Source organism: Trachinotus anak, unplaced genomic scaffold (genome assembly GCF_046630095.1).
Source record: "Trachinotus anak isolate AG129_WGS33_773 ecotype Australia unplaced genomic scaffold, CSIRO_AGI_Tana_v1 ptg000023l, whole genome shotgun sequence".
Classification (NCBI taxonomy): domain Eukaryota; kingdom Metazoa; phylum Chordata; class Actinopteri; order Carangiformes; family Carangidae; genus Trachinotus; species Trachinotus anak.
This window is the reverse complement of record NW_027273874.1, coordinates 7,069,968-7,084,616: the sequence shown is the minus strand read 5'-3', so window position 1 is coordinate 7,084,616 and position 14,649 is coordinate 7,069,968. Positions and strand designations below refer to the sequence as shown.

Below are 14,649 nucleotides of genomic sequence, written 5' to 3'. Positions count from 1 at the left end.
TGACAGTCCAGACTCACTGTGGATGTTAGTGTAGGATGTAAATTAGCTAGGTTTCGTGTTTTGCTAAAGTTAGCCGGTTAGCTGTCCGATAATGGAAACATGGCAGTTAAAGTTTGGCGCAAGCTCCCGGACTCTCGGAGGAGTCGCTAACTTTGCGCTAGTCGCAGCTAGCCGCGCTCCCTCAGCTGGGTGACGCCGCCAGTTCAGCCGCCTTCACCGGGCAGACTGGGGGGGCAGCCGCCGGTGGTGGTGGTGGTAGTTGTGGGGGTTACTCACCGGAGGGTCGGTCCGATACAGTTAGTGTCTGTGCTCTCTATCTCCCGAAGGATACGTTCGTGTTCGGCGGCTATCTCCATGCTCGCCATCCTGCATGTTGCTGTGGACGGTTCCGAGCCGAGCGGAGCCGAGCGGAGCCGAGCGGACTGGCTGGGCTCCGTGCGTCATGAGGAGGAACCACGGGGTTGGTTTGATGTGTTGACAGAGCAGCCCGGGTGAGCGGAGTTTTCCGTTTATAATGGGGGCGGACAAAAGTGTGAACACCTGTACAACGTTATGCATGTTATAATGTTAAGCTGCAACATGAATAAATTGGTTTTTTACCTAAAAAAGAATTAAAAGCTTTATAATTCCCTTTCCCTGCATCTTTTATAAACCAACACTTTTCATTTTTCTTATTCTTCATCGTCCCCACATATTTTCAATTCCCCCAAATATTTATACACCCACTCAAAATACAGACCTCATAGATCTGATTAAAATAAAAATTTAAAATGAAATGTCTATGACTATTAAACATCCCAATGGAGATAGCTTTGAAAGTAGGGTCTGCTGACCTCCAGAGTTCACTATAAGACATAAAGTTTTACAAAGTAAAATACTATTTACTTATTATTTTTATTTTATTCCCTACTCTTTTACATTTCTTCTTCTTTTCCCACATTCTGCACCGCGCTGACAGTATGTGTTTTGGTGTAAAAGCACAAATTTCTCAAACCTGGTTCACATTAACGCCATTTTATTAATTATTTTGTTAATTTAAGAAGTTTGTATGATCCACTGCTTCTCACTACACCTTTGCAAAACGAAGCAAGACTTCCTCTTAATTTTTCAAAATAAAATCAACAATGCGAGGCATAGCTTCTTTTAAATTAATGATAAGTATGTGAGATATTGTTTTAAATACATCCATGATTCAACATAATGCCACCACTTAGCATTTATGATATGCATATAAAAGTTGTTCTGTTTCTGGTCCAGGCTGTAAATAATGTGGCCGATGTAAAAGACTGAACCTTTTACTACAGTAGAGTAATACTTTTGTTTTTGTAAAGATTTCACGAGGATGGAACAGTCATGTTTCAGAAATCTCAGCTTCAGTTAAACGCAACAAAACCTGACAAACCATTCCAGTTGAATCTTGTTTGTAGCAGACACTGATGAACAGCCTTTATCAGCATTTTCAAGTCAACAGAAAATGAATCCTCAACAACTTCTATTTAAAAAATTTTCAGCCTCTAAAATGTTTTCATTTCCTAATTTCCTTAGTCTTCTGTCATCGTAAATTGAATATTATCATACAAATATTGTAGAAAGAGTTACAGGTTACAAAAAGGTTTTATTAAACATACAATTTATGTTACACAAAATCCATCTAAAATATATAATTTATGTATTTACACACAGTTTTCTTTATTAATTTAGTTGATCAGTCTGCAGGTATTTGGAACAACGAGAGATCTTCTTCACCTCGTCAGCACTCAGAGTCTCAGAGCACATGGGACACACCGTCTGCGTCTCCAGCAACCTGAAAAAACAGTTTAGTGTAGATTTGTCCACATAACAATGAATAAGAGACTCACCTGTGCTTATACTGAAATAGTGTGATGTTTAGGGAAATTCACTTATAATGGACAGTTAGATAAGATTGGTACAACCTTTAAATCTGAATGCTAAGCACGAAGCAGCAGCCAGGAGATGCTAAGATTAGCCTAGCTTAACATTTTAACTCTTACAGAATAAACTGCGAGTAGAGAGCAGGAAATTCACAGTGAGGACACACAGACCAGTCTTCTTTCAGCACATGACAGCCCTGAGGAAAACCAAAAGTGATCACAGATCAAATGAAAAATTACTTTAAAAATACATAGTGCTAACTTTTTTTTTAAACCACATTTGAGCCTTCAAGTGTCATCTGGTGTTTGTACCGTGGCAATGCAGTAGGGCAGGTTGTTCTTGCAGAATATACACAGCAGTTCATACTGTGGTAGCTGGAGGCCACAGAAGGGACATGGAGTGGTTTCTTGCTCTAGCTCCAATGTGTCTGGATGTCTGTGGTGCAGACACATGGAGTGAAGACAAGGATTTAGAGGCAGTGAAGGGCAGGTAGGTGAGAAGTACAGAGATGGAGGGAGGCGAGGAAGAGCAGGAGAGGGAGGCAAATTTTAGCAGGGGGGTCACATTTTTCAAAGATGTGCACATTGATCACTCACCGAACCATAGCCTCGATCTTCTTCCTGTACTTCGGGTCGACCTTGTCTCTGTATTCTGGTCTCATCAGCATGGCAGCAAAGCTAAAGGCTGAGTTCTTCAGTCCGGCACGGTAACATTCAATGACTGTTGATGTCAGAATAGGAACAACATCTATACACACACACACACACACACACACACACACTGACTTCTAGTGGACATTTTTAAGACGCACACACTTGTTGTGTGTACTTCACAGTAGATTAGTGTTGGGAAAAGGTGATTTATCTGTGTTTACTCACGTGCAGTAAACTTGTTGATATTGTTGCCGACGCGAATGAGCAAGCGCGCTGCTTTCAGGTGGTCTCCTCTCATCACATGGACCTACATAAAAACACACCGTTTACAAAGTCAAGCACACCACCCTCACATACATAATATTAAGGTGGAGAAGAATTGTTTTAAACTGACAAAATGCTTCAGAAGCCCTTTAACAGCACTGCAGCTACTTTAAAACATCAGTATGATTGTTTTGTTGCATTAGACCAGTCCCAGCTCCCAGTCACCAGAAGCAGTTTGACTAATCGCTTCATGTTGATAATTATAAGATAATTACAGATGTCACTACTTCCATTTAGGACTTCTAATGTTGCTGATAGATAATTCTACTGCGAGCTAACGCATGGCATGTGTGTGATCGATATCAGCTGTTCTGACCTTCACCAGCAGGTAGGAGTGGAGGATCATCAGGTTGGTGGCCATTTCTGCAGGGATCTTAATCCTCTGGGCCTGAAGCTCTTTGTACATGCTGAACAGCACATCATGGGCATTACGGTAGTTCCCTGTACGAGAAACAGACACACTCAAAATAAATATGAAAAACATGATTGTAGCTGTATCACATATGTTATGTGGGTCATAGTTTCTTGGTCAGTGTTTGTGTGAATATGTTTGTACCTGCACACTGCTCCTCTCTGGTGATGATGATGGCGGTGCGAGCAGCCTCCCTGTACTGCTGCAGCGCCATATAAAGATGGAAGAGGTACTTGGCATCCTGGGAAGAGGATCAACGGACCATCAACATTTAGGCAACAGTGTCACTCTCACTCTCTCAGGCCAGATTTACATACTTCATGTATGTAAATCTGGACCAGATTTACTTACCTCATGTATGTGTGTAAATCTGTGTGGGGTAAAACAGTGGCAACAGCTAATGACACATTCTGGGACTAGAGATCCCTTATACCGGTAGATGTTTTCTGCAAGTGGAGAGTGTACGCTGCAGCTCTGTTTGAAATTTGCCAGAAAACTGTAGGAGTCCACTGCTCAGAGCATGAAACTTTCAAGGCTTTAAATGCATATTTAGAGAAGAAAACGTCAGTGGTTATATGCAAGTAACAGGAAATCTGTGCCTCCAGGATTGTGCCCCTGTTTGACTGATGACACATCTCTGAGCACAGAATTAATCAGAAACAGTTTTGAAAGGATTCAAAATGAGTAAATCTGGTCCCGACTCTGTTCGCAGCTCAGTGATCTAACAAATACAACTGACTGTTCCTGTTCCTTTACCTCACAGCTGAAGAGCAAGCTTAGGGAATACAGGGTGCACTCATGTCCTACTGACAGATACTACATCAGTGCTGCAAGGCAGGTTCTAAGAGATACTCACAAGGACCCACATCACCTATGACACGCATACAAAGACAGGCACATAAGTAGCAGCCCCCCTACCTTTCATACAGACAGCTTGCTAACATAATGCTGATAATGCTGATCTGCAGGCAGAATGAAAATCTGTGGATGGTGCCTCATTGGACTTGAGATACTAAGCAAAGCAATTCAAATATGTTTTCTCTTCAAATTTTAGATTTTTTTTTTTTTTTTAAGTGAAAGGATGTGTTTATGTCAGTCTTACACGTCTGGCAGCTGAATTGACAGAAGCTATCAAATTTAAGAACGGAGTAAAGTGATACTTTTTTTGTTATAACTGACAAGGCTGCTCCCTGAGAGACAATACACAAGCACCAGACAAGGAGAGACAGTGAGAGGGAGAACGAGTGATAAACACACATATACAATAATAAGTTAATAATGGAAATGTCACAACAAAATCATGTCGCAAGGAAAGTCCCAGTCAGTGAGCTGAATGAAGGAGAGACGGCTCCAGTGCTCCAGTATACTGACTACCTTGGGTACACCGTCACTCTCCCCCAGCAGGTAATCTGTCAGCTGACTGGTCAAATAGCTGTCTTTGGCCTGACCCACCTGGAGTGCACACACACACACACACACACACACACACACACACACCAAAAACACTTAAGTGAATGCCCACTTCATTTTGAATATGCACAGTCACAGTCAGTTTGACACACACAGCTCTCACCGTCTCAATCGCCATATCCACTGCCAGGTCGTCATCTGTGTGTGGACAGTTCAGGAAGTGTTTCAAGGCCTGAGAGACAGAAAAAAAGAAAGAAGGTGAGTCAGTGTTTCGGTCAGTGACTGTTGAATCAGACGCATTTTAAAAGTCACAAAAAATGGCTTTAGAGTAAATAAATAAACTACTAGCTGAGAGCTCTTACTCTGCTGTACTGCCCACACTTCTGGAAGAACCGGCCAGCCAGCAGATGCTTCTTCTCTCCCTCAAAGTAGAGAGCAATGCTCTGGTAATCCTCCTGCGTCCCCTCAGAGCCTGATGAACACACACAGGCAGTTACGCAATTAAGATTCAAACTACAGACCATTTCTTTGGAATTACACTGATAGGAAACATCTCAGGTCACTAGCAAATAATAGAACGGGTAATAATGTTCGACACACCTAGAATATTTGTATCAAACTGTAAATGTCTATATGATCTATACACACACACATTCCCACACAGACTGACCGATGAAGTCTGCATAGACCTCCATCTGTCCATGCTGCTGTGCCACGTGGAAAGCTTCATCGTTGCACTGAGACAGAACCAGGAACTGGATGGCTGAGCCGTAGTCGCTCAACTGCAGAAAGAACCTGAGACACACAAACACAACGCTTCAGGTCTATTACAGAAATTGTGCTGTGTGTCTACGTTTGTGCCTTCCTTTGTCCTACCTGGCAACCATCTTTGCTCCGTCGATGCTCCGCCTCTCCCTAACGACACGGACAGCATCCTCAGGGTTGTTCAGGTGGTCCAGCAGCACTCGGACCACGTTGTTCCAGTCTTTCGCCCTCTCATAGGCCTGTACTGCGTCCTTATACCTGGTGCACACAGCACTCATTCCATCAGCTTCTCTTTCAATGATTTAACTGTCTTCAATGGCGACCCATTCAGAGTAAGCACCTACTTGCCATCCGCTTCTTTGGCCTTGGCATACTGCAGGTGGATCCTGGGAGAGGAAACGTGTGGGAGCAGCTCTCCCACCTTCGTCCTGAGTATGGAGTCAAATAATAGAAGTAGAATAGAACACAGCATAACATAAAGGGGGACAGAAACCTGCAGGTCTGCATGTTAGTGTATGTTAGTGTTCACCAGTTCTTGCAACGAAGGTAGAGGGACGCAGCCTTGTCATAATACTGGCCTTTCTCATAGAGCTGAGCAGCTTCAGAGAATTGCTGTGAGACAAAAAAGAAAACCATAGAAGAAGACATGAACAAAAAGACATTCAAAAACTTTATCAGATGCTCAGAGACTCAAGAAACACTTGGATGAATGTCAAAGTAAAGGCTAATGTACAATTGACAGGAAGAAAGAGCTGAGGCTGTCTCTCTACCTTCATGCTCTCCAGTATGGCTCCACATTCCTTCTTGAGGACTCTGCTGGGGTGCTGAATAGCCTGGGCGACTCCTCTCCTGATGTCACCCATCCTGATGGACATCCTGGCTACACCTGCTTGACACACCTCGTTGTGCTCCTGGAGCAGCACAGCGAAGGAAAGATGGTTGAAGGTGGGAGGAAACTTCTTTGATCTGACTGCTGTCTACAAATCCACAAATTCTAAGAAGAGAATCTGAAAGCCTGATATAAAATCTAGGTACTTGATAGGACTAATATTCTTTGTCCTACAGCTGCAGGGTGTATGTAAACTAAACCACATCAGCAGAAACAAATGGATGCTGCCATATGTCACAGTATAGGGAGGAATGTGTAATCCAAACAGACATAGTCCAACAGTGAACATTTATGAACTTCTTGTGGTCTTATTATTGCTGACAGTTGAGTTTAAATACAGTATATTGCACTTACTTTATTATTATGGGTCATGCCTTTTTCGTAATGTGTTAATGCATTCACACAGTCTCCACTACAAAGAGAGGTTGAGTTAGAGCAAGTCTACTGAGTGGTATATGTGTGTGTTGTGTGTGTATACTTACATAAACTCCAGGTATATAGCATATTCTCTGGCTATAAAAGGAATCTGATCTACAGCTAGCCTCTTTGCTAACGTTAGAGCACTCTCCCAGTGCAGCAGGTCTTTTCTCATCTACAACACAAACACACACACACACACACACACACAAAATACTACATTAACAATATTTAACTGATTACATTTCATACACAATTGTAAAGAACTACTTAACCAGGCTGTTCCCAACCCTCTCCTACTCATGGCCCACTTTCAGCCCACATCCACAAGTGGGCCAATTTTTATTTGAATGATAGCTACCACACATTCAGGACTGAACAGAAAGCAGGTCAAACATATAGGAAGGAGGAGAGGTGGTGGTGATGAGGGTGTCATCTGTCTCTTGATTCTCTTTCCTTTTAATTCTTCTTGTTGCTACATCAATTTCAATACTCCAGTTTCTGCCATGGATGCAGTCTTTTAGCTTGATATCAGACTGAGATAGCCAACAAGCACAGGATCTGGTCCAGCAGCAAAGTGGCCCAACTATGCAAATGATTTGTCAGTCCATTTGCAATACGTTGGTTGGGAACTCAACCCATTTAATTACAGCAGATATCCAAAGAAAGCACAAAGAGTCAGCCTTGGTCTCTCACAAATATACAAGAACACAAACACACCTCCAGGGCAGCGATTGGGCAGCTTGAGGACAGATAGAGGTCCTGAGCCAGGTTGTAGTCACATAGAAACATGGCCAAGTGTCCTGCCAGTAAATTCCTGTCCTCTGTACCCTGCACAGAGAGACACAGACGCCAAGAGAGACGGATATGAAGACAGGAAGACAGACAGAAACTTTGTCTTTTATGTGGAGTGTGTGATTTATAAACCATGCAGTGTTTTGTACCTGGATGCTCTGCAGTGACAGGACCATGTCCACATTGCCACTCATGCGGTAGACCTGGATGGCCAGATCGACCTCCATGTGGACCAGACAGGTTTTACCTAACTCTGCCCAGTCTGCCACAGTGCCTGCAGACTTGCAGGCTTCATGGAACCTGGGCAGGAAAACACACACACGCAAATGAATTTTTGTTCCTAGTCTCACTAACTTAACCCAGAGTGAAAGGCGAAGGTGTCATCAGAGAGAAACAGATGATGAAACCAAAACAAAGCAATTCCTAAAAACTATTTATTACTTTTGTTCATATATACTTTATATGTGGTGTGGGTGCTAAAATGTCTAAATTGAAAAGAATACTTTTGCACATACTGTTCTTTAATAACTGCAGTCTTGTTTTTTTCTCAAAATACATCCATTTACATGATATTAACACCACAAGCAACATTACTGTCATTGTGGGTAACAAAGTATCTGAAAATTCTTCTTTAACAGCATCATCTAATCAAACTGAGCCAGACTGGACTGACCTCTTGAGCATGAGTGCCTGGGTGAGATGCACTGTGGATGTGCTGGTTGTGTGCTGGAGGAAGGAGTGCGTGCTAAGAGCCACGTTGCTGGTCTTGCCATTGGCCATCTGACAAGTCAGTTCCCCATTGTACAAGAGCAAAGGCTTCTGTGACGAGAGCGTGGTGCTCCCCACCAACACCACTCTGGGGCCTGGGCAGACAGAGTGAGAGAGACGTTAATAAAGTGTCAACGATCATCCCTGTTATCTCTCTCCTACTTTTACATCACAGGATTACAGGATTTAAAATGTTTGATGGTGCACTAATTGCAAGCCCCTATGAATAGAACAATGGACAATACTGTTTAATATGTTAGAGGTAAACGCTGGAGAAAGAATAGATAGATAGATAGATAGATAGATAGATAGATAGATAGATAGATAGATAGATAGATAGATAGATAGATAGATAGATCCACTGCCTTTGTCTGAGGTGTGTATATGTGTGTGTGTGTGTGTGTGTGTGTGTGTGTGTGTGTGTGTGTGTGTGTGTGTTATGTTGTGACATCTCCCTACCATATATGGTGGTTTTATGCAGGGCGTAGGTGTAGACCTTGTCACTGTCATAAGCTACAAACACTCCACTGTCAGCATCCCAGGTGTCCCACAGCACTCCTGTGATGGTGGGGGAGAAGTTGGGGAGCTCAAAGCAGGAGTCTGTTCTCTGGATTGGATGGACACGGACACACACACACACACACACACACACACACATATATATATTGTCACTTAATGTTCAATTACCTCACTGTATATTATGTATTTTCATAGGTGCACCATGTAACCATATGTACTGACGTTTGCAGGGGAAAGCAGGAAGCCACTGCTCTTGTCATCGATGAAGACCAGCCGTGTGCCATTCAGGTCAGGGAACACTCCCCTCACACCAGCCGGGTGGCTGTAGCTGTTCACAGTCTCCCAGTCCTCCACAGAGACACATACCACATTACCTGACTGAGAAAAAGACAGACAGATAAAAGCATCCATAGAAAAAGTGACAATTACAAACACACAGCCACCACAAACAGTAGTAGACAGGGTTAAAGGGAGATGGGGAAGGTAATGAAAAGAGAACAAATGAAAGACAACAAAAGATTGAAGAGTTTGGGAAAACAAGACAGAGGGAAAATTAAATTTGGTTTGGTTAGAAGAAATGGACCAGGATAAGTCTTTGTTTTTGAGAATCCACAATCAGAAACATGTGATAATCACTGATTCATGTTTTTATGCCTTTATGCTGACTGCAGAAACTGCAGCTTACATCCATGTCTGTCCAGAACCATGTAATATATGTAGTCATGTGTATTTTGTCACAAAAAGCATATGAATTAATGAGTTATGGCCAAAAATTTGTTTTGTGGGGTCACAGGGACTTTGACCTTTCACCTCTGACCACCAAATTCTGATCAGTTCATCCTTGAGTCCAAGTGAACACAAATTTGAAGACGTTCCCTCACAGCGTTCCTGAAACATCGCGTTCATGAGAATGGGACGGACGGACAGACGGATGCCTGTGGCCACAGCTGATGTCAGTGCAGAGGCATAAAAACACAATTTTCAGTAACTGTCTTCAGTTCGGTGATAAAGGGGAGAAGGACAGAAACTGGGATGAGATGACTGACAACTCAAAATTCCCTGATCTTTGATGATGAAAACTGCAACTTATAGTTTTAATACATAACAAATGTAGGAAAGGAAGATTCTGATTCACAAATGATAACCACAGTCGGGCGTCCACTCATCATCTGCAGATCAGCTTCACTGTGGACTGAGAGTGGGCTGACTGAAGGGAGGATGTGCCGAGTCTTACCTCAGTGCCATAGTGCAGGAAGTTATCGGTGAGAGCGTGGCAAAGGATGCCACCTTTTATGTCATTATCTGGAAACAACTTCATCTGTTTCTTCTCATCATGGTCTTCGCCTTTGATCTAAAACATACACATACACACACACACACACACACACACACACACACACACAGACTGTTAGTACAGTATATCCATGCTAAACAATAACAACAATGATCATTTATTAGTGAATAACTCACCATGTGCAGCTGCACTTTTCCCCCACAGAGCGCTGCTGCACAGTCTGAGTTCAGACACATGCTGACTATGGTCCCCAAATACTCAACATCCTTCAGCTTGTGAAAACCTGAGTGACACACAGAAACAGTTCAGTAAAACTAAATTCATTCCTACACACAGCACATAACACTTGACACAGACACACACCAGGTTGTTGGTCTACCAGTGCGTAGAACCAGGCTCTGTTGTTCACCCCCACAGCCACGTTGTACGGTCCCACTGCAATGACAGTCGGCTCTACATCCAATTCTATGGTCACAGGGGTTTCCTGAAAAACACAGTGCATCAGAGATTTCATATTGAATGTAGTCAGCAGTATTTACCCCGAGCCACTAACCCAGTCTTACTGACCGTATCCTGCCATTTTATTTCACATTTCTTATTAATCTTTCCTCCAATCAGCCGAGACCCTGAGCTCACTTATTGTTGTCCAAATACGTTTTATACATTTCATGGTCCAATAATACATCTACATGTAACTGTGCCCATTTCAGGCCACAGTGACAATCCACTCCTCAACCGTGTGTAACATAGTGTGTTTGCCATGTATGTGTGTGTGTGTGTGTGTGTCCTCACCCCTTCCACCTGGTTGGAGATGGTGACCTCCAGCAGGGAGGTGAGGGAGGCCAGCTGGGTACCAAAGCTGTCATAGAGGAGGGGCAGCTTGGTCAGGAAGACGTGGAGCGTCCCGTTCTGTGTGGAAACAGCCAACAGCTTGCCGTCATCTGTCCAGCTCAGCTGGTCCAGACCTGGAGGACCAGAGAGAGTGGGAGGCAGATGAGGGAGGCAGATGAGGGAGAAGTAGGTCGTGCGTTCAAACCCTTCTAACCCAGTTTGGTTAGAAGAGATAACAGTCTCTCACCTTTAGTCTCATCTTCCAGTTGAAATATATTGCTGACATCTGTAAGCTCGGACAGCTCGTGGATCTTTATGCTGCAATGAGAAACACTTGGCTTTAGTGTTTAATGGTAACAAAGAAAACAGAGTGAAGGCGCTGTCTCTTCTGAAAGCCTGCGTGTACCTGTTGTCCCCACAGGAGGCGGCTTTGTTTAATGCTGTTGAGATGGCCACACTGTTAAGACTATGTTTATGGTTGTGAGCCTGGTAGACCTCTTTCCCAGTCTTCTTGATGTAAGTGGAAATAGCCACAAAGTAACCATGGGAGAAGCCAATGAGTACATACCCATCACCGTACCTGAAGGTGACAGGCAGGGAGAGAGAACAAATTCTAATACCAACATCTCACAGCCATATTTCAATATCTGAGCTTGGCTGTGCGCCTGAATGTGAGAGTACCAGTGATAGGACATGATGTCTCCATAGTGGCGCTGGAAGGTCAGTTCTATCTGCTTCTCACTGTTGACATTGAGAAGCATCAGTATCTGCTTGTCCACAGTCACACTCACCTGAAGAGTCAATAGTTTGCAGGTAAACATTTGCAAAGACATAACTACATCCTAAATCTCATCCTTAATCTTAGCTCTTTACCTTTTTCTTTCACTTCCAGTTCAAAGTGATCGTATGTGTTCTGAATTACTTTTTTGTTTTACCCATAAAGTTACTGTACATTGTGCACTGTTCAAACAGTTATCTCATGTATGCAGGCTGTACATTTGTGTATAATTTGAAGAGATTTAATAGGTTTTCACATTGAAAGTACACAGCCAGCTGGGAATATTTTGGCCTGGTTTGAAAAATGTTAACAGGCAACACTTCAACTCGAGACACTAGAACGTGAACATGTTGTAATAAATGTTGTATGATGTAAAAGTTACAGGCTGTACACATGAGAAGAATGTGGATAATGAAGGTTAGTAGAAACTAGCAGAAATCTTACAGTGTCCTCTCCTTGAGCAGATGTTTCATCTGTCTTTATCACTGAAAAGCACATATCAGCAGGCTCACCACAAAGCTTTGTCTAGCAAGAGAAGAGAGAGATAAAGATACCTTGAATTCAGAACTCAACGTTGACATGGCTCCGCAGTTTCATGGCTGAGGTAATGCTAAAATCTTTGTACTTCTGTGTGTTTATTTACTCATGTGCGAGTACCTGTCTGATAGTGTCCCCCTCGTGATTGCTGATGCTCACTGTGCAGTCATCACTTCCCAGAGCCAGCAGGTTCTGAGTACTCCAGCACCCACACGTGATCTTTGCGGTGTGCTTACCTAGCACGCATGGAGAGACAGCGGCAGTAAATCAACACAAAAGAAGCGACTAGAGACTAACAAAACCGTAAACAAGTCTCTGTGCTGTTGTGTTGTGTTGTGTGTGTGTTACCCAGCACAGGGATCTTGTGTGAAGTCTGCTGATTGTAGATCAACAGGTTCCCTTTGACTGTTCCAACCGCCAACAGCGGGCCGGTCATTGACCACAAGACAAATGACATCTGATCTCTGTTTTAACAAATGACAGCAGGAAACAAATCCAGAGTATTACAAACGATTGGCAATAATTTCTCTCCTGTGGTCATCTACCAAAGCACAGACAGCTGCTCTGTTTAAGCCTGATGGGCTGGAATTATGAATGAACCAACACTGACATTAGATACTAAGCCTGAAGCAGAGTATGTGAATCAGAATCAGAGGATTTTTCTCAATGCTAACTTCTCCCTCTTTGTAAATGTGATGCACGCATGTCACACCTCATGCCGCTGTCTATCTGGGATGTTTTATTGACAGTGGCATCCCAGAGGTAGATGGAGCTGGACTGTGCAGAAATAACTGCCAAAATGTCTCCATCTTTATCCCAGTCCATACCCACACAGCACCTGAGGGAAGTAGGAGGGAGAAGACCGAGTGGAAAGGAACTTACTTTAAATACATTTTAACAGGAAGAGGTAATCACCTAAATGTTTCTGATTAGACAATAAAGATGTTCTCACACTTACCCTGGAAGACTGAGTTCAGTGCACTTGTGTCCATGTCGATCAAATATTTTCACTGATTTGTCTTGTCTGTTTTAGAAATATAATGCATATCGTCATGCATATATATTTTACACATTTCCATAGGGCTACATTCTCTACCACAAGGGTTTACTCACCCTGAAACAGCGATGTAGTTGCCAAAGGATGTCTGCCATTTATACAGCAGGTTAGAACCCGCCCAGGCTTTGTCAGCAATAATGAAAATGTTCTGTGGACACAAAGATTATTTTTTAACTTCATTTTATTTGTTAATGCCAGTATGTGAAATTAATGTGGCATTCATAATTTCTTCAGGAGGAATACAAATAACATAAGTTCCAAACTCAATCACTCAATCAGTCTTCTCTCTTCCTACCCAGAAAAATTACTTGCTCTCGATCATCCCATTCAAAACTTCACTTATTTCAGCAGTTTGGATAAACCTACAGCAATTGTTTCATTGGAAATCATCTAAAATTAAAGGGAATCCATTCTTATTTACTTTTCTTTTTGACTGCTCCTGCCCTTGTTTTTAGTGAATTATTTCAGTTACATCATTTGAGTGAATTTTGTGTCATTTATGAATTTGAAATTAGTTAAATGACTTAAGAAATGACCCAAAATGTAAAAATATAAGCTGTTTAAAATGTCACAGCCACAGTGGCGTACATCTTCCACAGCTAACACTATCTTAGTTGTGTAAATAATGCAGGCTAACACTTTGACAAACTCTAAAACCGCAAGTCGTTAATTAACCACCCTTACATTAGCTATTAGCTTGGTTTTGAAGAGTTGTCAAGCTAATCGATGCTATCTTAAACATATAGCTAGCTACTTCATCCACCAAACATAACGTGGAAATCATAAAACCAGAAGTAATCCTGTTATTTTCCAGTTCTTTCGCTTGTACTAACCTTCATCATGATGAAACTTAGTTTGTATCTTACTCCTTAAACCGATCTTCTCTGCTCAGATCATCTTCGTCGTTGCTTCACTCCGACGGGTCGGCGGGAGCGATGTCATGGCAACAGTGATCAGCCAATGAGGAGCCAGACAAGCAGAGCGGAGTTTTTTTTTTTTTTTTTTAATTGAATATTAATGAATATTAATGATTATTTTAATAATTTAAAGTTTTGTGTTATTTTTTTTCTGTCATTTAACTATTAACTGCCCTTTTGGATGGTTTTTAGAGACTTTAAGCGACGACGGTTAAAGAAAAGGCTACGGAATGACGCGTATGACGTAGATTCTATCGCGACACTTTACCGTTGTCTACAAACAGTTGTTGACAGTTGAGCGGTAACTTTTTTTTTTATTATTTATTTATTTTTTTTATTAACAAACAGAAAAGTATACAGACAGAAAAAAACATAAACAGACATTGCCAG

The 14,649-nt window shown here is 42.3% G+C and overlaps 2 protein-coding genes across 7 annotated transcripts in view; both read right to left on the bottom strand.

Moving 5' to 3' along the window:
* exoc6b (exocyst complex component 6B) overlaps positions 1-536 on the bottom strand; it is a 93,011-nt gene extending 92,475 nt beyond the window's left edge. The window contains exon 1 of one of the 4 annotated variants that reach the window (XR_011684810.1): positions 277-531. Coding sequence is in view for 3 of the 4 variants with exons in the window: in XM_071459944.1 (XP_071316045.1) it covers positions 277-365 (89 nt within the window). In the remaining variant the exon portion in view is untranslated. Of the gene's footprint in view, positions 1-276 lie in introns of all 4 variants that reach the window. The other 3 variants (XM_071459944.1, XM_071459945.1, XM_071459943.1) reach the window with 3 other exon arrangements.
* Positions 537-1,544: 1,008 nt separating this feature from the next.
* LOC139607139 (WD repeat-containing protein 19-like) lies at positions 1,545-14,308 on the bottom strand. 3 transcript variants are annotated; one of them, XM_071459793.1, is made up of 36 exons: positions 14,176-14,308; positions 13,399-13,490; positions 13,244-13,309; positions 12,998-13,123; positions 12,634-12,749; positions 12,406-12,521; positions 12,193-12,273; positions 11,652-11,761; positions 11,377-11,550; positions 11,218-11,288; positions 10,932-11,104; positions 10,503-10,623; positions 10,316-10,422; positions 10,080-10,196; positions 9,068-9,223; positions 8,786-8,933; positions 8,232-8,421; positions 7,708-7,858; positions 7,484-7,594; positions 6,829-6,938; positions 6,701-6,758; positions 6,228-6,368; positions 5,987-6,069; positions 5,802-5,885; positions 5,569-5,715; positions 5,363-5,487; positions 5,055-5,164; positions 4,856-4,924; positions 4,654-4,734; positions 3,427-3,523; positions 3,187-3,311; positions 2,772-2,853; positions 2,490-2,640; positions 2,205-2,328; positions 2,013-2,089; positions 1,549-1,804 (listed from the first exon to the last, which is right to left on the bottom strand). In XM_071459793.1, the coding sequence occupies exons 1-36, from the start codon at positions 14,182-14,184 to the stop codon at positions 1,693-1,695; spliced, it is 4,011 nt and encodes a 1,336-aa protein (XP_071315894.1). In that variant the 5' UTR covers positions 14,185-14,308; the 3' UTR covers positions 1,549-1,692. The 3 variants fall into 3 exon arrangements, with proteins under 3 accessions (XP_071315896.1, XP_071315894.1, XP_071315895.1); XM_071459794.1 differs by having other exon boundaries at positions 1,553-1,804; positions 4,657-4,734; XM_071459795.1 differs by lacking the exons at positions 12,634-12,749; positions 12,998-13,123; positions 13,244-13,309; positions 13,399-13,490; positions 14,176-14,308 and having other exon boundaries at positions 1,545-1,804; positions 11,652-11,711.
* Positions 14,309-14,649: the final 341 nt, after the last annotated feature.